Source organism: Candoia aspera, chromosome 3 (assembly GCF_035149785.1).
Source record: "Candoia aspera isolate rCanAsp1 chromosome 3, rCanAsp1.hap2, whole genome shotgun sequence".
NCBI lineage: Eukaryota > Metazoa > Chordata > Lepidosauria > Squamata > Boidae > Candoia > Candoia aspera.
In genome coordinates this window covers 53,010,961-53,036,965 of record NC_086155.1, presented here as the reverse complement: position 1 = coordinate 53,036,965, position 26,005 = coordinate 53,010,961, and the positions used below count along the sequence as shown (strand labels likewise).

The 26,005-nt window shown below is 41.2% G+C and overlaps 1 protein-coding gene across 1 annotated transcript in view; it reads right to left on the bottom strand.

Annotated features, from left to right (window-relative positions):
• Positions 1-4,679: 4,679 nt before the first annotated feature.
• The window catches only part of KIF21B (kinesin family member 21B), an 86,497-nt gene continuing 65,171 nt past the window's right edge, over positions 4,680-26,005 (bottom strand). Inside the window, exons 21-35 of the mRNA XM_063297698.1 lie at positions 25,804-25,905; positions 25,288-25,453; positions 24,783-24,843; positions 24,429-24,486; positions 23,200-23,405; positions 21,972-22,046; positions 21,696-21,809; positions 20,400-20,438; positions 10,552-10,688; positions 9,948-10,128; positions 9,157-9,321; positions 8,105-8,222; positions 7,209-7,379; positions 5,910-6,106; positions 4,680-5,201 (exon numbers count right to left, since the gene is read on the bottom strand). Coding sequence (XP_063153768.1) covers positions 5,102-5,201; positions 5,910-6,106; positions 7,209-7,379; positions 8,105-8,222; positions 9,157-9,321; positions 9,948-10,128; positions 10,552-10,688; positions 20,400-20,438; positions 21,696-21,809; positions 21,972-22,046; positions 23,200-23,405; positions 24,429-24,486; positions 24,783-24,843; positions 25,288-25,453; positions 25,804-25,905 — 1,890 coding nt within the window. The 3' untranslated portion in view covers positions 4,680-5,101. The remainder of the gene's footprint in view (positions 5,202-5,909; positions 6,107-7,208; positions 7,380-8,104; positions 8,223-9,156; positions 9,322-9,947; positions 10,129-10,551; positions 10,689-20,399; positions 20,439-21,695; positions 21,810-21,971; positions 22,047-23,199; positions 23,406-24,428; positions 24,487-24,782; positions 24,844-25,287; positions 25,454-25,803; positions 25,906-26,005) is intronic.

The window sequence follows — 26,005 nt, the reverse complement described above, 5'->3', positions numbered from 1 at the left end:
GAAGGGTAAGGGGTCTTGGAGCTATCTCCAAGTAGCAATTTGTGAGCTACTTTGAGATATCTCAAAAATCTGGTTTGATTAGGCCTGTGAGACTGAGGTTCTCCATGTCTGCCCAGGGCCATTTCCAAGCTCCTAGCTATTTTTAATCCTTGCATTTGTTTAGGGATCCAACTTCTCAAATCCACAATCTTCTGGTTTTATTTTTTCAGAAAGTCTTTGCATTAGCCTTTAATGTAAAAACCAGACTTGGGATTTCAGTTGAATAAGTTGTATTTATTACCAGGAGGAACAAAGACATTCATTGGAAAACCATGTACATCAGAAACCTTAAATAACTTACATTATTTACACAGAGGTATAAAATATTACATACATTATATCCCTACATGCACGCGCGCACACACACACACACACACACACACACACAAACACTCTCAATACCATTTTGCCAGATGACACAGCCCTCATAGAAGCCCCAGACAAGCACCAGTGTTTTCTATGGGTAAAAACCCCACCTTTCAGGGTAAGGAAAGGCACCTGCTGTTTGAAACAGCATTTCAACCTGGTCACATCCAGGTATGCTGGGACTGCAACCAAAACAATGGTCCCAACCCTAGATTGAGGCAGCTGGTGTACATTAGTACACAATCAGTAAGCTTCTTAAACTGAAAGTTTAGCCTTAAGCATGATAACATGTGCTAAAATATCCTTGCAGATGATGCAAAACCATTTATTAGTCTTACTACAGTAACCTGCTGTTCAGCTCCTGAAAATTATGAGAGAAAATGTCCATTGTTGGTTACTTTGAATCCTCTCAATTATGTGCTTCAAGTACAATCAACAGTAGGGTAAACTATACCTACTAATCCCAAGAAATTAGCTCAATTTCTCTTCTGCCACATCCATGGGATCAGAAGTATTAAAAGATGCAAGGTTCCTTGCCCCCCCCCCCAAGAGAAATAGCCCCATGCCAAAGCACTAGAAAGAACAAGAGCCACCCAGGACTATATGGCAAATAAGGTCAGTAATTTAAGAAGGAATGTGTGGCTCAAGATCTTCTTGAACCTGAGCTGCTATTAGCCCTAGCCATGTGGCCAGCTGATGAGGGAATGATAGAAGCTGAAGGCCAACTTCTGGAGGACCACAGATCACATGACCCTTTATTTAACCCATGGGAAGTATTCTGTGGCATATAGATTTAGACATATCAAGTATTACCTTTTGGGATACTTCATATTCTTTGTTCTAACAACTTATTTAAGTAGATGGAGAAAGCTGAGCTGAGCTAATTCGCAATCTATTCACAGATTTGTCCAGGCAAAAACATTCACGGGGGAGCACAAACTTCCCTAAATAGCAAACAACGTAATTTGGGTTCCATGTGCAGAGATAAAGATTGTGCTAATTTTGTGGAAGATGATACTCTTCCAATCTTGGAATCACATGACTCCCCTCCCCGCTCAGTTTAAAATGTGGAGTTAAGACACTGCAAAAGACACCAGGATGCAATAAATATAGTACAGCCTTGATATCTAAGCAGAGATTATTTAAATGGTGCCTCTGAGAATACATCCTGGACTTGAATGTAATCAACACAGCTATGACTGTGAAGACAAAGCACAGAGGCCAGCTTCTTTCATCCTGCCTTCCTTTTGCTTTTGGGACTCTTGAGCTCAGAAATTGGGATCGGTGATACTGTGCGTTTCCCAGACCAATTCAAGTTTCATTAACAAACAAAAAACAAAAAACAGAGAAAACACCTTGGACCATGAGGTAGGTTAACTCAAAACAAGCTCTCACCCTTTTAAAATCTCAGTCACACACCTCTCCCTGCTGCCCCCCCGCCCCCAATTGCACAAGACAAAACACAGAATTGTTTGAATACCCATTTAGAATTACAATACAGCTTCCCACTTGGATGGAAGAATCAGCAGCTTCAGTGTAGAGAAAGGGATTTTCATAACACAAGTGAACGGACAGAATTCCAACCTAATCCAGGGCAGTACAGCAAAGACTCCTACAAACTAAAGGCAGATCTGTAGAATGGTCCAAAGCATTCAGAAAGCAAGTTGCTTTAACCTGCTGGTCCATATTTCCCTACTAGTGAGTGGCTTTCCCCAAGTCTGCTGCTGAGCGATAGTTCAAATCCTTGGTCCTCTGGCAAAAGAGTACAATGCAAGTTAAACATTTAAGGATGAATCCTATTACAACTCATGTGAGAAATGAGGATGTGAAGAGTGCTTGATGAATCCTTCAGTGGGGCTTGGACAGTCCTGGTACGCTGCACACAGATGAAAGCTTCTCCTACATACTGATGGATACTCAAGGGCTTAAGCCAATGTTTGCTGCTAAAAATCAAGTGCACTGAACAATATCCTGTGAAAATTCAAGCTTCTAATGCACAGAGCATCAACTTTTCTCTGCTTGCTCCTTATTATGATGTGAACGGGAAAGTTTGAAAGATATGTAAACAAAAAGATGCTAGGGGTGAGCTTAAAAGGGGCAGGCTCACTATCTCCCCAGTGATACAGGAATGCATTGCAACACCCCTGTGCTCAGCAATTCAAATCCTCCTCACCCTGTCTGAAAGCTGGAAGGGGAGGTTCCACATCTTTCTGTCCCCAGACAAAGGAGGGGACAAAGAAGTCCCTTTTCCTGTGATAGGGCAGTTGATTTCTGCAGTCACTACCATTCTGTAACGAAGAGGACAAAACAGCTCTGCAGATTGACAATGGGGGGCGGGGGTGGTGGTGGCTTGTTCAGGCTACTTCTTTGCCAGAATTTCCAAATGATGGCATGAAGGAGAATCTAAATGTACTTAATTAATGTCTCTCTTTTTGGTTGGTTACCTAACATTTTGGGAAAAGCACCCAGCTTTACAATTGGTATTCGGAAAGTAACGACTCTACTGAAATTATCAAAACTGTAATGTCACGGAAGATCATCAAATCAGTCATCAAGTGTATAGCTCTGTTTAACACAATTGGTAGTTGCCTTTCTTCTTTTAATACTGCCATTCCAGGAATTTGGGTAGTTCAGCTTCATGGCTATTTGGCAAATGAAAACGATAACCTCTGGGCAATTCTAAATCTATAGGGAACACTGAGAAGCACTACCCTATGTGCTCAAATTAAAGTGGCTTATTTTCTTGCATTCTCCTCCAACCCTTCTCCCTTTCAAAAAGAAAACAAATAGCAATTCACAGATAAAAGTAAGAAATAAAAGTCAGTACTTCATAAATCCTCCTGAAAGACCTAACTAGAACAAGAATACCCTCTAAAACATAACAATCAACTATCCAGGAAGCAACTGGCATGCCTTGATTTTCTCTCCAGTTATTTTCTCTGTTAAATCCTAGGGACATAAGCAGGGCATAGGCAGCTCCTGGAGAGCTGGAGACCACGGGTAAACCTTGCTCAGTTAAGCTGGGATGAGAAATCTAATTTCTATTCATAAAGTATTTTGATTCCTTTTTCAAAACACCCTATTTTGTAGAGCTTGTCAGATAGACTCTGACTGAAACAACCTCAGCATCACGTTTTGGCTTCTCTTGTGGCTCTATTTTACAATGGCCGCCATCACAGACATCTGACAAGGAAGGAGACTTGAGTACGTAAACTGGAAAGAAAAGGAGACTTCCTTTTCCCCCTCCAACCCACATATTTATCAAAAAACCCGGCAGCCATCTCTCCCTGAAGCGCTGGATGTGAGAGATTAACTACTACTTCCTAGCCAAGCTCCATCGTAACCTTCTTATGGCCACAGCTGTCTTTTCCCAGCTTCTAGGTTGTGCTGTTCAGTAGCCTCCTTGCACTCCAGAGCTTCACTGTGCAGTCACTGGGAATAAAGGTAAAACAGTAAGCATGTGGGGAATGTCAGAAAAAAGCGAAGCACGTACATTTGAAACCAAAACACTGTATGAGCTGAGAAATAGGGAAAACAGAAAGCCAAAAATTACCTCTTAAATTAAGTGTACTTTAAAATGGTATACTTACATTGGCACATTTTCATTTTGAAGGAAAAGAACTACAGGGTTCTCTGATCTGGGCCCTTTGATACTTTCCTGATATAAACCATAATTCTGCTTATCCCAAATACCTTCTATTTCTCCCTGAAGATGCCATTTATCACAAACTGCAGCTTAGGGATAAATGGGAATTGGCAGATCTGGGAGCCATATAAACCCCCCTCCAAACCAAGGTCTCATGTGATTGTTTTTCCTTCAACATAAAATTGACCAATTTAAGCATATATATATTTAAAAAAAACAGGTTTCATAAAACATATTTTACATTAGTTTGAGACAGTATATTATTTTAATCTGCCTAGAGCAGAGGGTTTAGGCCTCTTCCATCTTTCATGTTCTTGTGACACCCAAAGGCCTGGGAACCACCCTTGAGCTCATTCTCCTATTCCAATTCATATGGAGAGAATCTAGATGTCTTGAAATTATTTATTTCATTTATTATATTTCTATTTCATGTTTCCTCCAGGAACTCAAGATGGCTTACAGAGGGCTCTCCATTCATTTTATCCCCTGTGAGATGGGTTGGGCTGAGAGAGAGTGACCCAGGGAGTCACTTAGGGAGTCACTCAGGGAGCTTTCATGGCTCAGGGTGGATTGGAACCTACATCTCTCCATTTCTAGTCCAACATTATCACCACTATATCACACTGACTGGTCCTCACACTGCAAAACCCAGGTAGTGAACTGGGAATACCTCACTGGAGCCCATTGGCCCTCAACACGCTAATCTTGAACTGATTTTACTAGGAACAAGTTTATACTTATTTCAATACAACAGGTTTCCAAATAAAGCACAGACCATTTGACAATGAAACCAAATTGGCAAAGTCAGGGAAGAATGTAAGGTGGGTTTGTGATGCCCATTTGGGAGGTAGAGTAGGGAATGATTTCTCCCTTAGAAAACACCTTCACTTACTGTCCCTTTAAAGGAAAGAAAAGCAAGTAAGCATTGCATACCGTCAAGAAGCAGGTGAAATCAGCTCCCAGAGAGAGGGACAGGGAAGACAAAGAGGGGCAGGGAGGGAGAACACAGCAAGAAAGAGTAAGCAGGAGAGTAGAGAAGAAGGAGGAAGATCAAGGCAGACTGGTGGCACGGCCCTTGATGGCAAGGACGCGTCGTGGAAGGCAGGGGGTGAGCCCAGGCACGTAATTCCATAACTTTACTCGACAGTCACTGTGGCACAGAGAAAGAGAAAGAGAAAGAAAGAAGAAAAAGAGGAGAAGGAAGACAGAAAAGGAAAAAAAGAAACATGGTCGGAAAAGTGGAGATCAGAGATTGCATTGGGGAAGAAAGTGAATGATGTATTCTTAGTTGCCCTCCCAGGAGATAATCCTTTGCCAAGCCTTTAGCGCTTGCTTGTTTTCCAACCCGAGCTTTGCCAGAATCATTTTTGATAATGGCAGGTTACCAAGAATCCCCACAGTTCTGCTCCAGGTTTCTGAATATATAGATTAAAAACATTTTACTCTGCCTTAATCAGGGAAGCACGGACTGATTCACTAAGATATTCAGGTAGCAGTACTAGGTGCAGCAAGCCATTCTTTCAAGGTTTCTCTTTGGGATCATTGTACAAAGGAGGTGGATACTTCACTCTAATGGTGTTCTATGAAGAAGCTATGAACAAAACAACTATCATAAAAATTTCTTCTTTGGTTTCAGGGATGAACAATCATTGGCTGCAGCACTACTGAAGGTGGCACTCAATGAATAGTCAATCACCGAAGCAATGGGTCCTTTTGCTTCTTCCCTCAATCAAGCGTTTGGACTCAACTCCAATGAAGCTATATTTTCTTAGGTTAATTATATATCATGGGATCAAGAGGGCAAAAACCTTTGGAACTCTCCCCTGGATATAATAGGACTCTCTGCTGAAACACTCACCTGGAAGCTGTGAAAATGTGCTTTGAATTTGTGCAGATGGCATTGATAGGACTATCATGCCCCTTGATGTCCCCAACAGGTGTGAAGTTGTCAACATTCCAGACCTTCACTGTCCCACCACGGCAGGCACTCAGCAGCATGGGCCGGCTGGGCACAAAGGCCAAAGCACAAACCCAATCTTTATGTGCAGGGATTTGCTGGAAGCAGGAAAACTGAATCAGAAGGGGCCCAAGCCTTGTTATGATCTCTAATTTTTTCTCCCCACAAAGGTTTATGACAGAGTTGGGGTGAGAGGGTTGAAGTTAAGTACATTGGACAGAAATGCTCTCTAAACAGGAAACACTCAAACTTTTATAGGTAGGAATATCAAGTGTGTGGTACAGAGGCATCCAGCCAATGCAGGATCATGTTTTCATTAGTAATCATCCCAATTATCAAACAATCTTAGCAACAGAACAGCCAGCTGTTAAAGTTTAGGAGTCTAAAGAATTTTTTTTTTGAATTTATAAAGGAAATCAACCTTATCTTTACTTAAAATTAAAGCTAAGTTTGAAGCTGAGAGTTAGTTATATAAAAATTCTGTGGTCACTCCATCAAGAGATGTTAAATAGTGAGAAGAAGAAAGTATGTGTGTATCCCATCTTAAGAGAGAGTGATGAATAGTAGGGAACTCTGAGCCCAATACTCACTGAAAACTAAAGGAAGGAAGTCACCTGATTAAGTAACTCAGTTGACTACTTTGAACTAAGAGGCATTTTGTTTATCTTTCCATAATTCTTGAAACTTTTCAAGATTTTAAAGATCAGTGATACAGGAGAGATATGCTAAGGCTGTAAAGTCAAAAACTATACCCTGAAAATGCATTAGCCATTAGTGTACGAGGACTACAGAACAGATGGCAGTGGAATGTACCTAATGGTCCCTGAAATGGAACAGACTCCATTAGCAGAAAGGATTACTTCCTCCATTACACTCCAGAAGCATTCCTCAAATCTGTTCTGGAAAACTGGGTAACCCTACAATTGACCCTACAGTGCAACTGTATGTACTGTAGGTGGAAGAAGAGTGACAGAAAGTGCCACTAGATACATGGAAGTTCACTCCTGTGATGCTGGATATAACATTAGTACAACCAGATTCCACTAACACCCTAGCACATAGGGACACTTTATCATGATATCGTCAATATCATCCATAGCCCAAACACAACACAGGATCTCTCACACTGCCTTTGCAAACCCAACTCCCATCCCCCACCCTTTTATTCCCCAATGATATCATAGCTTAGTGCTTTCATACCTGGATGAGCTCTTGATGTTCCAAGTCCCATTTCTTGATCCCATTGTCACGGGAACCACTGAAGAGTATGTCTCCCTGAATAGCCAGGCACTCAATCCCATCATAATGTGGAGGTTCAAAGTTGTGAGAAGGGCCAATGTTCCCACCAACACCTTCAGCGATCTCAAACATCTGCAAAATAGAACTTCTTAGAAAAAAAAGTAGCTAATCAAAGTCTGCTGCTCAAGTTCAAGGTGCCTTAAGCCTTGGGTTCAGTATTGTACTTTACTGTTAGAGAATGAGGAACAATGGTAGAGGAAGAGGACCATCTCCCTTTCCCAATAAATTAACTTTTAAACAGGAAGATTATATGGAACAACATTTTTGGAACCTGAGATGTGGATTAGCTGGGACTGGGCTTGGCTTAGATCTTTTGTAAGGAAGTGCAATGGGGAACTGAGAAATACAGTAATTGTTATAACCACAGTTGTTGGCTCCTGCTTTGCTTTTCAATTAATTCCTTTCCCAGTGATCCACCTGTTAAAGCTATGTTGCAAGCAAATGCTAACTGTGAGTCTCAGTAGAGCTTAATGCAAGTGGTTTTATTTGCTCTTTAGTAGGCTTTCACTTCTATTGCATTAATGTGAGCAGCCTCATGGCTACTGCATCTTTCTCCTGGTCCAGAAATTCTTCTGTAGAATGGCTGAAGTTAGAGACATGACAACAGAAACAGAAACATTTTACTTCTTTCTTGTACTAAAAACCTGTTGAAAGATAAGACTGCAGAAATACTGTGGGCTTCCTCTTCCCCCAGTAGTTAAGAAAAGGTATTGGAAAGGAAAGGGACTAGACTGTCAGTAAAACAAATAGTGCTCCTGAATATGCTAACAATACACTCAACAGAACTTAACTAATACCTTAATGTAGTGATCCTTAGATCCTGTGACTACCAAATCATGATTGCTTGCAGTTCTATTCACTGTGAGACACATCACAGGACCAATGTGACCTGTCAGCTTTCCAATAGGCTGAAACCTAATCAATATATAAATAAGCCAATAAATAACCAAACACTACAACAGTGATGAAAATATTGTGGACAGAAGATTTTATCCGGAAAAAAAAAATGCTCCTTTGCCCCTTCCCTATACTGGCAACCCCAACATGCAAATTCTCTGAAATATAAAGGAACAGCAACAAACTTCAGCAATTCCTTGTCATTCTCTTCTGGGTATTCTCACACATTTGCAATCACTTGCACACTGTGGGCAGTCCCCTAATATTAGATGGGAAGATATTTATGTTCTGTTCTTTCTGACAAGGATAGATACTGAAATCTTTTTAACCCAAAGCATTCATGTGGTATTGAGACAGGGTCAAACATGCATATATACTACATTCACATAAATGCACATACATGTGCATACATATAAGAATACTGATGTGCACATACAGAGACACACCTCTGGATACTTATATTGAAATCCTTTCCCCAATGATACTGAGATTGCTGGAATGGAAATGTGAAAGCCTTTAACTTCCTCTGGAGTTACTAAGGATGTAGCTATTGCCAGATCGTCTGAAAAGTCCAGTTCCTAAAGACCAGTGACCAATACTGAAACAAGCAGTATGACACTCTGCTTTTTTACACCAAAAGGACTTTATGATCACTGGATCTTCATGGTTCCCTTCCCTTCCCAGAAATCACGAACAAGTTAGGGGTGAACTGGAAAGTGTACAGGATTTACAATCATAGATCTACAGAGGGATGCCCCAAAGGACCTGAAGGGCCATGTGAGCCAGGAGTTGCTGGTTGTTCATTCTGCTGTACAATTTGTAGGTCTCCCACATCATCCGGGATTACAACTCTCGCTATCCCCAGGCTTATTAGCTGGGGACAATATGTATTATAGTCCAATGCATTGGAGAACACCAGGCTAGAGAGATGATTTCTGGTTTGCTTTCTGACCTGTTCAGCTCCCAAATGCGGACAAAATTGCCAGTGGCTGCATAAAGCATGGTGCCTGTGGGATTAAGTGCAATCTGATTGATCTGGTGCTCGCCTTGCACGCTGGTGATAGTCCGGTTAGTGGTCCCAGCGCAGGCATCTCCAGTGATCACCTGGCCTGAGGAGCTAGTGGACAGAGAGAGAGGGAGGGTTTGAAACAGAAAAAGTCTCTGACAGAAGTATAAATGGAGTCCAGTGGGAAAACAGTAGAGAACCTACAGGTTTGCCCTTACAAGAGAATATTTCACCATAGGCAATTTTATCAACAGAATTGGGAAGGGTATCCTTATTCATTTATATACTGCAAACTGAAATAACTAGAAGGAATTATTTCTCAGCCTTATTCCTACTAACTGCAACTATAATTGTTCAGTGAAAAAAAAAAGTAATTCATGACTTGAACTTACTTTCTTTCTGGTATCATCCTCTGCAATAAGGATTAATTAATCCATGGGGTTAGAGCCAGTCCAGCACTTGGTTCATACAAGATAAGACTAATTAACTCTTTTTTTCTTAGCTGGAAGAAGTAAGACAGACTAGACTGAAAGGAAGGCCTAAGAAGGCCACACTTCATGTGATGTTAGTCAAATGGTTATCCACTTGGTTTGTTAGACTCCAGCTTCCACAGTGTTCATTCAGCACATTCATGTGATATTCTAGCTGGGAAATCCGGGAAATTTCTACTACATCCTAAGGGCAAATGGAAACTTGGGAAAAATTACTCTAAAGCACGCAATGCAGTGATTACTTACGTGAGAGTGCGGATGCACTTTGCAGAATCACGGATATCCCACACTTTGATGTAAGAGGTAGAGACTGTGAATACCAGGCCAGAGTGACTGCAGTATTTTATGGAGACTACATTATTTGGATGACCTTTCAAAGATGCAATTTCCTGTCCTGTCACTAAGTTCCACATTTTGCAACTCCGATCTTTGGAAAGGAAAGAAAGAAAACTGCATCAGAATGGCTCTTCCTTCTCTGCTAAGAAAAGAAACCACTTGTCTACAGTAAACTGTAAGATATCTCGAGGCATATAGACGAAGCAAGGAGAACATGACACCTGACTGGTCCAGGAGACATACATATTCTCCTTAACCTGGACTCTGAAACTGTCTTAATAGAGATGACTTACAGATTGCGACTTGCTTATTTTTTAGCAGTACAGGTGACTCTGAATATGTGTCCTCAAAAAAGGTGGGGTATAATATATATCTATAGGGTAGATATATGTATATCTATGGTAGACATATGGCTCCACCAAGAGACTGCTCAAACATATCTCTGTTTAGAACATCTGGTGTCGCAACTATTCATCCATCCAGCATCTAAGCCATCAAAAACAGACAAACTTACCCTTGGATCCAGAGAATAACAATTCATCAGTAGCATCCAGGCATAACACTGGTTTGGTGTGTCCTTCAGCCACAGAAATGCATTGCAGTGGTGCTGTTCGGGTACTCCTGGAACCTCCCACAGGGTTAATGATGCCCCTTGCATGGAAGAAAACAAAACAATTGAAAGAGGCACTTGGTATAGCCAGAGTAAATAAACCACTTGCGAGGGAATATGCATCACTCAGAGGATTCAGCCTAAGAGAAAGGCCAGACTCACATCAAGCTTCATGAAAAAGGCAGACGCATGCAAAATCAAAAGTTCTGGACATAATTTGCTTCAGACTTAAGGGAGGGATAAGAAATCTCTTATTGGTTTTGCACTGTTGGAATATAACTGTTATTGAGACAGCTGTATTGTAGTATTACTATATTACTACTGTAGGACAACTATGTTAGTTTATGACAGCCAAAAAGTGAATTGTAGCTCACAAAAGCTTATGCCTTTTAATAAAATGTGTTAATCTGAAAAGGTGCTACCAGACTTCTGCTCTTTGTATTACTTCTGTTAGTACTATTACTTTTGGTAATTTAGTCAAAGTAAATGATAAGAGTATAGGCTTGAATTACGGAATGTGTCTCATGAATACAGAGTTGAAGGTTCTTTTCTGAATGTGTTATACGATGGAAGTAAAGCATTTTTGAGAATAAATGAAATACTTAGGGAATAATTCAACAGCAAGACAAAGACGTATGGTGTCCCCTCAGTTGTTCAATGTGTTTATCAACAAGGAAGGCTTGTGAAGATCTTAGAAGTGGGTTTGTCAGGGATGTGAAAGGGTGTGTACTTTTTTATGCAGATGATGCCATGTTGTTGCCTGGGAACCCAAATAATTTGCAACAAATGTTAGATAAATTGTATGATGCAATAAGGAATATGGACCTGAAAACTAATGTGTTGAATACCAAACTGGTTGTGTTTCATTTCACAGAGAAAACTGCATGAACAATTGCAAGTTATACATAAAAATTGAAAAAAAGAGCAAATAGGTGAATTTGTGTTCAGTGGTAGATTGTTTACGGAAAATGGTGAAAGGGGTAGAGTTGAATGCTGTGGGAAGGGATTGCTTAAGAAGTCTGTGTGGTACAACAAGAAGAGGGAGTGTTTAAAATGAAGAGGTATGGAATGAATATGGATAAAATATAAGAGAGAATAGCTAGTATGAAAGAAGTACAGTGCAGTAAGATAATTTGGCTGTATAAAGAGAAACAGACTGAGGAAGTCTGCAGGTGAAGAGCATTTCAAAAAGAAAGAGGTGAAAAGTTTGAAGAATCAAAGGCAATACATGAATCTGTGCACTGACATAGTATAACCAAGGATGGCTTTCAAGGACAGAAAGATATGCAGAGTGAATAGTGCTGAGGTAAATTAATAACTGATTTCCTTTTCTCTGTTTTCTCTTTTCTCTTCACTCCTGCCTTTGGTGTTGTTGGTTCACTGCTTCCTTTTTTGCCTGCCCTTTACATATCCCAAAAAGGAATAATGTGATGGATATGGAATGTATTTAGGTTAATGCTATTCTGCAATGATCCAGTGGATAGTGTAAGTTCACACAGAAGCTTTTCTTAAGCTTTTCTCTGGAACATAGGAAGACACCTCATATAAAATCAGAACATTCTTCCATTTAACTTAGTCTACACCAGTGTTTCTCAGCTTGGCAGCTTGAAGATGTATGGACTTTAGCTCCCAGAATTCCCCAGTCAGCATGGCTGGCTGAGGAATTCTGGGAGCTGAAGTCCACACATCTTCAAGCAGCCAAGGCTGAGAAACACTGGTCTGCATTGATTAGCAGCATTTCTTTGAAGTTTTTCCAGTCTGATCTGGAAATGCCAGGATTACAAAGCATGTTTTTTACCAATGTGCTACAGCTCTTTCCCCATGAGTAGCTCCAAGTTACTATACATAATGCAGAGCCCTTCATTTTCTTCATGCAAAGTTAAAGTACAATTCAAGTAAGGGATGTTCTACATGCACAGGCTCTGACCATCCAAGATTAATGCAGTCTTTGCATGTTTCCACAATAATACAGGGCTTTCAGTGGATTATGGAGGTACAACTATTTCACTGAAGCGAGAGTTCCCCATTGCTGGGAACATCCACCTCATTCCCACCTCCTAGCATTATCCCTCCCCTTCTGAAGCAAAGAAACCAAGGGATCTTCCTGCTACTTCTTTGTTGCTTTCTGACCAGTCTGATGATGAGCTTTGTCATACATCCAGAGTGGCTGATTTGTTTGACAGTTTTTCCTTCCTGGGAAAAGAAAACAAGAGTGAAGGAAGATAAAGGAAGGGTTGGTTGATTTCCCTAAAGGCCATAGCAAGCGGAGAGGAGAGGAGAATGCAGAAGCATCTCTGTTTCAGGGTTTTAGACCTGAAGGGGATAAGAGGGGAACCAAACCTGACCCACGGGCTAGACCATTTGGCCCAATCTTGGAGGCCACAATCCTGGCAGGGGACAGGATTTGGGGGAAAGGTATAGTGACTTAAAATGTTGGAATTCTCCTAAGAACCCTGTACACCTATATTATATATTAAAGAGGCATCGGTGCACCCCCTCCTCAAGAAACCATCGCTGGACCCTACCGTACTGGACAATTTTCATCCAGTCTCCCACCTCCCCTTATGGGAAAAGTGGTTGAGAAAGTGGTGGTGTTGCAGCTCCAGAGGCTTCTGGAGGAAACAGATTATCTAGACCCCTTCCAGTCAGGTTTCAGGCCCGGTTATGGGACAGAAACAGCATTGGTTGCACTTATGGATGATCACTGGTGGGAGCAGGATGGGGGCAGTGCATCCATCCTAGCTCTTCTTGACCTCTCAGTGGCTTTCAATACCATTGACCATGGTATCCTTTTGGGGTGGCTGTGCTGGTTCACCTCCTTCCTCCAGGGCCGGTCCCAATCCGTGGTGATAGGGAGCAAGAGGTCAGATCCTTGACCCCTCCTTTGTGGGGTGCCACAGGGTTAGGTTCTCTCTCTGCTCCTTTTCAACATCTACATGAAACCGTTGGGTAAGATCATCCGTCATCACAGGGTGAGGTATCATTGATATGCAGATGATACCCAATTATACATCTCCATCCTGGGTGAAGTAAGTGATGCTGTGACTGCCCTCTCTTGTTGCCTGGGGGCTGCAGGAGTCTGGATGGGGAACAAAAGGCTTCAGCTAAACCCTGGTAAGATGGAGTGGCTGTGGGTTAATGGCTCTTCTGTACCTGGGACTTCGTCATCTTTGGTTCTGGATGGGGCTGCACTGCCCCAGACAGACCTGGTGCATAATCTGGGGTTCCTCCTGGACTCATAGCTCCTGCTCGAAGAGCAGGTGGCAACCATGGCCAGGAGAGCCTTTGTGCAGCTTTGTGCTGTGCACCAGTTACGCCCTTTCCTGTATCGGGAGGCCCTTTGGACAGTCACTCATGCCTTTGTTATCTCCCACATAGACTACTGCAATGTGCTCTACATGGGGCTACCCTTGAAGAGTATACAGAAGCTTCAGCTAGTCCAGAATGCAGCTGTGCAGGCTGTTCTTGGTGCCCCTAGAAGGGTACATGTAACACCGCTGCTATGTGAGCTGCATTGGGTACCAGTTTGCTTCCAGGTCCAATTCAAGGTGTTGATTATCACCTGTAAAGCCCTACATGGCATGGGGCCAGGTTACCTGAGGGACCGCCTCTTCCCCATTACATCAGCCTGTCCCACCCAATCATGCAGAGAGGGCATGTTGAGGACCCTGTCTGCAAGAGAATTTTGTTTGGCGGGGTCCAGGAAGTGGGCTTTCTCTGCAGTAGCTCCCACCCTGTGGAACATGCTGCCCCAGGAGGTGAGGTTAGCCCCATTGCTCCTGACGTTCCAGAGGCTCTGCTGCCTAGCTTGGGGCAGAGAGGGGAGTAGCTCCACATGGGGATGGTTGGTACCTTAGAGCTCTCCTCCCACGTATGGACTGTATTAGACCCTCCTGCTGCTTGGATTTTATTCCTATTTTATTTTTATTTTTATTTATTAAGGGTATTTATATATTTATATATGGTATTATATTTTACACTTGTTGTTTTAATTGACTACTTTATTGTAAACTGCCCAGAGTTCCTACGATGGGAGGAGATGGGCAGGGATAAATTTAATAAACAAACAAACAAACAAATATTGACTTCAAAATGTTGGCAGTTGTAATCTCATTGCTTTTGAAGGGCAACAATCTAGAGAAGGCTGCCAAAAGACTTATATTCTACCAAATTTTAAAATATAATACTAACCACAAATACTAAAGAAGATACAGAAGATTAAAAACTCAGTGCAAATATTAAAACCTCAGCAATTTACAGTATGCCTTCAATAAGTATCACACTACCTTTCTAGTAAAATGTTGCTGTGCCAGAAACCTGCAGTGGAAATGAGATTGCCCACTCTCCAGCCCTTTACAATTGCTGCAAACTGCACTTCTGGTGGGGACATGGCGGACTGAACAGCTGTGCCTGCAAGCTCCATGGGCAGAACTGACAACGTGGTAGTTTTTTTGGGCTCAGGCAGGTTTTTCCTGAAGCCCTGGAGTGTTTTCATGGACAGAAATCACTCGGAATCATCCCATCTGTCCTCCAAAATGGCGCCTTGCAGCCAGAGGATCACAAACAGCGTTTGCGCTAATCTGGTAAGAGACGCTGGGAGGCTGGGACGTCACCATTTCTAAGCCACGCTGTAGCCTTAAAGGGACACTAAGACGAGCCAGCCCATTTCTAAACCACCCAATTTAAGTCGGAAGTCGCCTGTTTATGTAGTCTTTTAAAAAAAAATTCTTATGTTTTCACACCTTTTCAGTTTTTTTCTTTTTCTTTTTGTAGTTTTTTACTTTTTTGTAGTTTTTATCTTTGCTTTAAATCTAATAAAATTCTTTTAAAAAATTGCTGCAAATTGCTTTACTGATTGCCAGTAACCAGTGGTTGAGACACCACATCGTTCATGCCCATCTGCTGCTGCCTCGATTGTATGTATACAGTCTAGTAAGGGCTTTCAGCAACTCTAGTTGGGATTAAATAGGGAATATAACTAAAGAACAAATAAGCATTTTAAACAGGAAATAGAAGCTACTTCTACCTTAGTGAAAGACAAGGAGTGCCACTTTCTATATATCTGCTGGAAATACTAGCCTGCCATAGCAGGGTTGGAAGCTGAGACACAATGGTGATATAAGATACCCAAGTGGAATACAAAACAACAAAGAGAAATAATTACTGAGCAAAGAAGAACTAAAACAGAGATGGGAAAGGGTACTGCAAGTGCACTGCCTATAGAAAAAAAATGGAACATTTGATTTATGAGAGTGTGAATCTGATTCTACTCTGGAGCAGCAAATATGTGGTGCTGTACTGTCATTTATTATTATTATATATATTACATATTGTTATTATTCCTGACTTTTCTACTATTTCTTACTGCTTTGAAAAGACTGAACTGAACATTACAGATCCAGTATGGCAACCTGCAATATAGATTTGTACCCCCAAGCTCTCTCTCAAAAGCCCCCAGAAAGCACTAATTTTGACAATCCACCAGCAAGAAATAACAGCCCTATTTCCTAACATTTTTTGGTGGAAAACAAGAAAAATGGGTTCAAAAGCAAAAACGTGAGTGGGTGAACCTTCATTTAAACTTATCTCAACCTAAATCTCAATTTTTTTCCACAGAAATCCATCCCTGCCCACTCTGATGAAATAATAGCATTACTGTTCCACTCACTGCTCTCCTCAGATCGTCAGAACAGAAAAATGTGTCTCTCTAATTGCCTTCCCTGTTCTCTTCTCTTGCATCCCATATTCCATTCTGTATTGGGACTGAGACACTGGCCAAAATTGGCTTTATCTCTGTGTTGTAGGTGTAGTTAGGAAACATATCACTCTCTGGGGATGCAAAAACTATTACACAAACTTGTGATCAGAAAAGAATTTACTGTTTGCTCAAGAGTCTCATAAATATTCACAATGGGAGACTGGAATGCAATATGCAAATTTAAAAAAAAAACTTTTGTAACAACAATTCAGACTTTAAAAGATATGAGTTGACTCTGGGGTTAAAATGGAAATAAGAATGCCCTGGACTCTGGTCTAAAAAAACAGATTTTCTGGAATCCATGGAAAGGGAGAAGGAATTGAAAGTCATAGAACATATGTTCTCAGCTATAAATAAAACAAGCATCAGATTTTAATGTTATTTTTTTTACTCAGATATCCTTTATATATCAGTAGGACTCACACAAAATTCTGATAACATTCATTGGCAAAGCCATGTAAATATTCAAAGTATCCAAAAGGGGGTTAAAACTTTTTCACCTAATTTATATATATGGCCTGTCTTGAGATATGTTGCTGATATATGTAGTTCACATAAACATGCCACAAATGGGCAGCTTCAAGGTCTTCAGGCCTATTACCACTTACACCTAACCACAGTAAAACACATCCTCACATTTTTTTCCTGTAGGGTCCTTTGTCTTACCTCCATCCCATGAATGAGACAACCTTAAAGTCATTCTTTTTTCTTTTTGTGCCTTCAAGTCAGTCTTAACTATTGGCAATTACATGGACAAATTCATGCCTCCATGCAGTTTTCTTGTTACATTTTTCAGAAGTGGCTTGCCATTGTCTTCTTCCCAGAACTGAGAGAGAATGACTGCTCACCCAGCTGGCTTCACGCCTAAGGCAGGGCTAGAACTCACAGTCTCCCAGTTTCTAGTCTGATGCATTTAACTACTACACCAAACTGGCTCTCAAGTAATCCTTAGCTGTATTAATATTAAAGTAGTATTCCCCATCTTATTTTTTTGCGATTCCATTCAAAGGCATTCACCAAGGCCATATGCACACAGCTGCTTTGCCATGCTTCCCTCCTGTTCTAGACTTGAGAGGAAATCTTGCTGCCCCTACAGTGCACCCTTACCATATACCTGGAACAGATTTGTGTTGCACTGTTGTCTGTGCAATTTTAATATGTAACATTCTGAGGGCTGTGATTGATGTCCCTCTTTGCTGAAATTCTAAACCCACGCAATATCATCCATCAAGCAAAAAACCTCCTCTAATTGGCATGCACAATGGTATGCACAATGGCATACACAATTCAATTCACTGCAATTTTTCTTTCTTCTTTCCCACTGCATCATTGACTGACTCAATTTTCTTTTTTAAATTTCTTATAACTATCAGCTGACTGGTTGACTATTCAAGGTGGAGGCAAAGAATGAGAATTCTATATCTTTTGCCTGCCACCTAGGGGTAATCCTGATATGGGTAGCAGAGACTGAGATGCAGTTACTGGGTAAATGTTGAAGAGCTAGGGTCTGAAATCGAGTTTTGCATGTGGGAGATGTAAATTGTTATGTGAAGAGAAGAAATGAACCAGGAGCAGCAGCCACTAGAACAGGAATTCAGTTGGTCTAGTGGTTAAGGCAATGGGCTAGAAACCAGGAGACTGAGAGTCCTAGTCCCGCCTGAGGCATGAAAGCTGGCTGGGTGACTTTGGGCCAGTCACTCTCTCTCAGCCCAACTCACCTCACAGGGTTGTTGTTGTGTGGAAAATAGAAGGAGGAAGGAGTATTTGGTATGTTCGCTGCCTTGAGTTATTTATAAAAATAATAAAGGCAGGATAGAAAATCAATCAATCCATCTATCAATCCCTGCCACACAGGCTACAGAAGTACTTGAGTTGTTCTTTCCACTACATTTCAATTATGTGTGTTAAGCCAGGGATAGGCTAGTTAGTTTCAAGGCTCCATACTTTTAGGCTGACCTAAAAGAAATGTCCACACAAGCCCAAATCCCAGTCTCCCTCACATCCCACTGCAGAACAGAGGCTGAGCCCAAGTACAGAAGAGGAGGTCCCACAGCAGACCTGCAGGACCAGTTGGGGCCAAGCAGATTGCTGATTCTGTCACCTCAAGCCTCCCCCTCCCCCTCTTCTTCCTCTTCCTCCTCCTCCAGGGATTGTCCAGATGGAAGGCTTAGAACTATAACAAGAGAGAAAACACCATTTCGAGAACAGGGCACATAAAGCTGTCTTCAGAATGCCTTAGCTGAGGGATGACAACAAGGTACCGGTGCTGGCACGAAATCATGTTCTCTGCAGATTGTTAGTACTGTAGGACACCTTCATGCCAAGGCAAGGAGGTTGTGTGGATCTATTATATTTTGTAATGAATGTGTAGGCTAGAAACCTCCACCACACATTCACTAACAGCCAGCCAGCATCAAAGTTTCAACAGTTAAGAGGGAGAAATATCCTTTGTCATGTAGGAAGGCATTTTACACATAGGCTCGGAAAGATGCCCCAACCTCACTGTCTCCTGGATAGGAAAAATCTTTGTTCTTTTAAAAACTAGGGGTAGAACTTGGGGAAGACAGAACAAGAAGCTATGTACCAGGTGGACATAGGAAAAACATATTGTTTTCCTTCACGTTTTGGCTAAAGTGGAATTTCTAGCAAAAAGAAATTTCCAAATAAATGAGTAGAAGGAACATTTGATTACAGGAATAACTATTCCCTATAGGAATAGGAAAGATGTTATAGCTAGAAACTGTTATAATTTTGATCTTTATACTTCTATGTGTACTTCAATTGAATATTCCATTTTCTGAACAACTATTAGGAATTGGATGCTTAATATTCAACTGTTCATGCATACTTCAGACTAGTCAGGAAGATATATTACATTTATTTAGAATCTTACTCTAGTCTGTATTATTAAATTGCACCATCTCCCATTTTACAAAGGAGATCACACCATTTATAGCAGACCATTGCCATCTAGTGGTCTTTTGGATTTTTCCATTTAACCAATTTGCCAGCTGCTGTATATTGTAAATTTGGGCAGCTCTACACCTCCTATAACATTAAATGTTTACAATTTTAATATTTAAAGTTGACAAGTGATTTTTACATTTTCTCTCTTTTTTAAAATAGTTTGATTCTCTTCCAAAAGGGGGCAGGAAGAGTTGAAACCTCTAGTCACGCACCTCTATGCTACAAGACTAGGAGGTTTTACTACAAAAATCTTTCAATTTTTTCCCAGAGTTTACCATTCCATATGCCATGAGGGCAGTCAATGTTGCTAGAGCCCCATCTAGACTTGGGTTAATGACAGGAATCCAAGTGAAGCACCTTGTGGAAAATAGGTGGAGGCAGCAATAACTACTAAGCAGTTAAACCAAGGCAGGAGAAAGGGCCAGAAATTGTATTCTTGGAGAGGAGATTTGAAACTTCCAGTCTTTCACCCTAAAGGGTGAAAGCACCCTACTGCTTTAGGCTTTGTCACCCATTATTTTGGAGGGAAGTTAGGTGACTGCAGTGACTTCTGTTCTACAGAACAGAAACAATCAGAGGCTGGATAAGGATCAACAAAGGGGAAAGAAACTTTTATATTGATATTGTTGTCAGCTGACTCAACAATGGAGGGAGAGCCTGTCAAGTCAGCAGAACAGAAAGGCTTTTGGGGAAAGAGACTGAAAGCTTCAGACACATGCTGGTGGTTTAACCAGCACTTCTAGACATGCTGGAATTTTTATCCACTACTGGCTAATGATTTTCAACACATTTCAAGGGCACCAATCTGGAAGAAACCATGTTATTCCAAGTCACAGGAAGTGGGTCTGAAACATACTTTAGTCAGCTAGGAAGTATATTTAGCACTCAGAAAGTAGAAACAGAAACAGGGCAAGAAATACTACATCAGGGTCTGGTGCCATGCTGGTTTTACATGCAGGAAGGGAAAACAGAATGAGAGGGGGAGAAAAGGCCACAGGAGTTATATAATAAACAGGAAGTTTTATACCTCAGCACCTCCGAGACAGAGGAATCACTGTCATCAGACCTAGGGACAGAAAATTAGCAGGATTATGGGTAATTAAAACCAGGAGAAGGAAAAGCAGCAGTATAAAGTCAGAAGAGTGAAGTTTGTTATTGCATCCAAGCTAGCAGGGCAGATAAAAGGACAGCAGGCTGCAGACAGAGAGGGCTCAGGAGCAGAAGGATCATGAGCAGAAACCACCTGCAATTTGAATGGGCATTTTGTCACTCACTAAAAGCTTGTTCCATAAGGTTCCATAAGGTCTTGAAACTTGCTTCAGGAGAAAGGAAATGAAGACTTTCATGATGCTGAATTATTGCACATATATGGTTCTTCTGAAGAGAAAGTCACCACACACACACACTAAGATCTACCAAGTTTGTGGGTAACAACTAGCGGACAACTTCTGAGCAAAGTCTATTGTGGCTACCATGACACCTCCTCATGAGAATATGGTCACTGTGGTGACAAATTCCTTCTACAAATGACTGTCAATTAAGTTTCCACACATGCTTTTATTTCCATTTGAAACTTCAATAGCCACTTAGGCTGGAGGTAGTCTATGTTGGGCAAATTAGCTAAAGCAGTAATGGAACATCTGCAATTTTTGGAAGCTACAGCACCCCTCTCCCCCAACCCCCATCTCAAAAGTATGCAGGCTGGAATTTGGAAGGCAGTATGCATATGTAACTCTGTTCTGAAATCTTGCCCTTTCAATGGAGCAATGAAACAGCTAATTGGAGGATGCGTGCAACTCCCACCCACCCTGAAAAAAATAAACTTGCATCCACTCAACACTCATGCGCACAAACAGTTTTGATAATGAGACTCCTGGCCCTAGGAGGCTGCAGACAGGATTGGAAAGAGATTTCATGCTTCCTAGCAACCATCTAAACATACTGAAGAGCGGCAGTAATCATCTAGCAATGGAGACATCATGTAATCTATACATTTAGATGCTGGTCCTGGATGAGGAAACTTGGTATAACAGTTATTTAGGTTTCCTACGTATTCAGGGAAGTTTCAAGGAAATTTTGTCTGGTTGCCCCTAAATGTCTTGATTGCTGAAGCAGAGCACTAATTCCAGAGCAAATGGGATGACACATCTTCAAGTTCCCCCAAATAACCAAACCAAAACAACAACCCAAAACTAAAGGTTTCAGTGTTGGGCAAAATGGAAAATAAGGCGAAACTATACTTAGTGCCAGCAGCTGTAACAGTAAGTTCTTTTCTTTATCCTTTGGAAATGAGCCTCCCCCAGATCTCAATAGTTAATCTTACTTGTCTAACGCAGAGCCCTGGCTCTGGTTGCTAGTGAGGCGAGAGAAGACATTGCGGTCATTGCGCGGCCTGCTGGGAGGGGATGAGGGAGGAGTGAATCCAACATCTGGGTTCCTAGGCAAGAAAGAAAGATGTGATGATTTACCCTGATTGGAGATTCATTTGCTCCTTGCATATCATCTCTCACCTCTCTCGGATCCTGCCCCATGAAGCAAGTCAAGTCTTGGATTACAAAGAAAACTAATGCTACCAAGGGGCCCCTTCTTACACACTCACCTGATAGGCTGACCCCTGTCGTATGACTTCCTCCTTGTGAGAGGTGATGTGTCTGTGCCTCGGGACTGTCGAGGGCTGGACAGGAGAAAATGATAGTAAATATTCTTTGCAAAATTAGATTTCTTCCACTCTAGCTCTTATCAGAATGAATGAAGAGCTAAATGCCATGAGTGGATTCAGATACTCTGCACCATAGGCGGGGAATCATTTGCTTCAAAATACTCTTAGTGTCCGGGAGGATAGGATGTACATTATCTTCTTGCAGGTGCAAAGATTTTGATGAGGGAGCACATTTAAGTATACAATCTCTTAAAAACACTGCAAGATGACACAAACTGCATAGAACAACGGTCAAAGAACTGAAGTGGACTGGGAATACTAATCAGTTTGCAGATCCTACAAAAATGTTTGCAGGATCACCCATATGTGCAGAAGCATTCATATTTTAGTACCTGTACTTATTCTTGCCAATTCATGACTGATGGAGACTAATATACTGTAGCTTATGTCATTTGTATAAACTGGGTTTTCTAAATGTACACCAGCAACATTTTGCAGGAAGTGGTTCCTGCTAAGACTGCACAATACTTCAGATTTGATTGTAAAAAGGTGTTTCAGAGCACATGGGGCATACACAGCATCTGTCTACAACTCTTTTAAAGCAGGTGCATCTTCTCCAGACATCATATGGCTGCTGCTTGAAAGGAAATTGTGGCTGCTTTGAGGAGTTGCAGGTAGGTATTGTGTTCGTGCCCTCATGCTCTCTGAAGTACCTTTTTGAAATCAAAGCCAAAGCAAAGTTCAACCCTAGTTCCTACTTTCCCAGTAGGGCACTCTACATTTTAAACCAGGATCAGGTGAAGTTGCTAGCTGACTGGGGATTATGAAAAGATTTTTGAGAGAATTTTACAAAAATGACAGAATCTAATGAACTGAAGTCTTTTATGTTTCTGCTAAACTTTGTGTAAAATTTGTGGCCAACAAAAACGCTGATTCTGACATCAGTGCACAGATCTTTGTTGTTTCCTTGCCTGTTACTTCTCTGGCTCACCAACTACTACCCCCAACAAAACCAAATTTTTGGTTGCTAGAAGGATGACTCATATATTTGCTTACACAAGATAATGCAGAAGTACTGGACTCCTAATTTTCAAGTGAGTAGCACCTCCACTACTTGACATGCGAGAGAACTTCCAGAGAGGTCACTGCCTCTACTACCAGGACTTACAATGTGCTCCCTCGGATAGGCAGGCTGATAGTGCGGGAGACCTTCTCCATATAATAAGGATCACGGATAGAGAATCCAACACTGTCCTCTTTGATCTCCATGAGAGATGCCAATGATTTGGTGATGTTCTTAGTGGAGATGTCCAATGTGGGCCCTAGGCACTCTGCAGATACAGCTTTCATCTGACCAGACAGCTTAGGCTCTCCCTAAAACAAAGTTCCAAAATACCCAAGTCAGAAAAGAAGCATTAACCAGCTCTTCAGGCATTATTCCCTGGCTGAATATTAAAAATCCTTACTGATTGGCAAAATATAGCACAAGATTTAGACTTGAGTTCAAGTAAGAGATAGCCATAGTGATCATTCTAAACTTTGTGGAAGGATGTAACAAGTCTCAAGAGCTATTAAGACACTGAAGAAATTTTGGTCTAAAGCCAATAAAGGAAAGGGACATACAAATGGATAAGGATGAATATTTAGTACTAATTAATTATTAATATTTGTATACCATTCCAATCCAATGACTCTGGGTGGTTCACAATTAAAAAATGAGTAAAATTTCAAAACACAAAAAATCTATCAAATAAACATAAATTCACAATATGCCCATCAACTAATACTTAATTAAAAAAAGAAAGCATACACCTGGCTATTATTCTTTGACAGCTTAGTGGAACAGTTAAGTACTGAGAGTCCTTCTAAAGTTGCTGAGCATTGGTGGAGCCTTTTCCTTGACTGAGAGAGAAAGTTCCACAGGACAGTGGTAGCCAATGTAATATAACTACACATGGCAGAAATCTCCATGGTCTGTCTTTGCAGTGAAGCCGATTCTGCTCCAAACAGATCTAAATTACACCTACCAGGTTGGTCATGATATAGACAATCACATCTGCAGGGCACCAGTCTAGGTGAGGCTACATTAGATCTGTTCTTAGCTGAGAGCATGGCTAAATAAAATGTTACCACATTGGCACATTAATGAAAAAAGTTGTTTATCAAAAATGATAGGGAAATTTCTTCTCATGACAAGAGAAATAATACTTAACAACGCTCCAAAGATTAAACACTCTTTCCTGTGTGTCAGTTCGTGAATTTTGTCATGTAACTGTTTGACTACTGGATACTTCATACAAACTACTCTCAAAGTTTAATTGAAGAGAAGCCAGTTGTTTACAAACAAAGACACAAAACACCTACAGCCACACTGACCAAGTGCAGCTTTCAACTTACCCGACACTTGAAGTCATCCTGACTGGCAGAACCTTTCATGAAGAAAGACTGGGAAAAGCTGAGGGACACACAAAGAGATCTTCGGTACGTGCAACTTTTACAGGAAGTTACAGAGAATCCAAACAAGACCAACCCCTAAGAGACTCCTCTAACTGGAACACCCCAGAGTCTGATTTATTCCTGCCACCAGCACTCCATACTGAATTGGGTTTTTATATGAGAAAGCAGAGCATTGGGATTCCTTGATGATTGTGAACTGGTCAACAGAAAGAATTTCCATTTCTCCCACTTTTTAAAAATCACAAGGTAAGAAAATATATACACTTGCCCCTCACTTTCTCTGAGGATACTCACCTTCCCTCTGAAGCCAAACTGAATTCGGAGACTTCCTCATCAGTGCTGGCATAACCATTTTCTATGTGGAAAAGAAACCAACATTTGGATTGTATCCACCAGCACACAGACATGTAGGGAGCCATCAGCACTGTTTGTATATCACGAACTTATCAGGGAAAATGTCTCTAGGGTATATCCAAAGGACACAAGAAGGCTGTTCTTAATTTTTAAAGTGCCTGGGCAAAACAGCACTAATCTCCAATTTACAGAAGCAGAAGGACCACAAAAATGAACCCAGAACAAACTTTCAACTTAAAAACAGCCTTGCTACATGAACTGACTAATTCAGAGGTAGGTTTAAATATTCAGTTGGTGCTTGTGCTCATCACATAGTAGCCTGGCTATTTGAAGTTTTTGTCACATAGTGGCTGTCCTCAAACTGGTCCTTCGGTCACAGGGCAGGAAAGCATATAGGAGGGTTTCTATTGAAGAGCACTGCAGGTATGTGAATAACAAAACAGACCTTGCTGCACATTGTGAATGAGTGCCTGTAATTCAGGGTGGGATTCTGCTTTTTCTCGCAGGGCATCCAGAATATGATGGTTCTGAGAGGAGCCAGTCACATCTGCTTGTCTCAGACGTCCTTCCAGTAAGCGGATCTGAGCTTCCTTCTGGGCTACCTGCAGGCTCTGTTTTCAGAGATTGGAAAATCAGAGGAGAACTCAATCTCTCCACAAGCTCTATTCTCAACCATATAGAAGGCTATGTTATTTCTGCAATGGGATTCTGTGTCTTACCAGGGATTCTAAAAACAAAACTAGAAGATTGTAAATTCAGCTGGAGCGTTTGGATAAAGCACAGGGATTTAAAAGAGTTTCACTCCAAATATATTTCAAAAAATTAAAAATCTTACTCCATTCTAAATGAATTTCTCCAAGAGTTCCACAGATAGGTCAGATTAACCTTGAAACCAATTACATTTGCTACTGAATTAGCTATACCTATCAATTGATACAGGGGATTCCTAGCTTTGACTTACCTTGTCTATGGATGCCTTGAGAAAATTATCCAGTAAAAGCCGAGCTTCAGCCAAGGAGCAGGAGCTGATCACCACAGAGGTGTCTGTAGAATCCAACTCTTCCTAGCAAGAAGAGACCCATGGGGAGAAGCAATAGAATGAGAAAGTCTGGGGAAAGAACATTGTTTCACTGTCCAAAACACTGGTTTCATTGGCCAGTTTG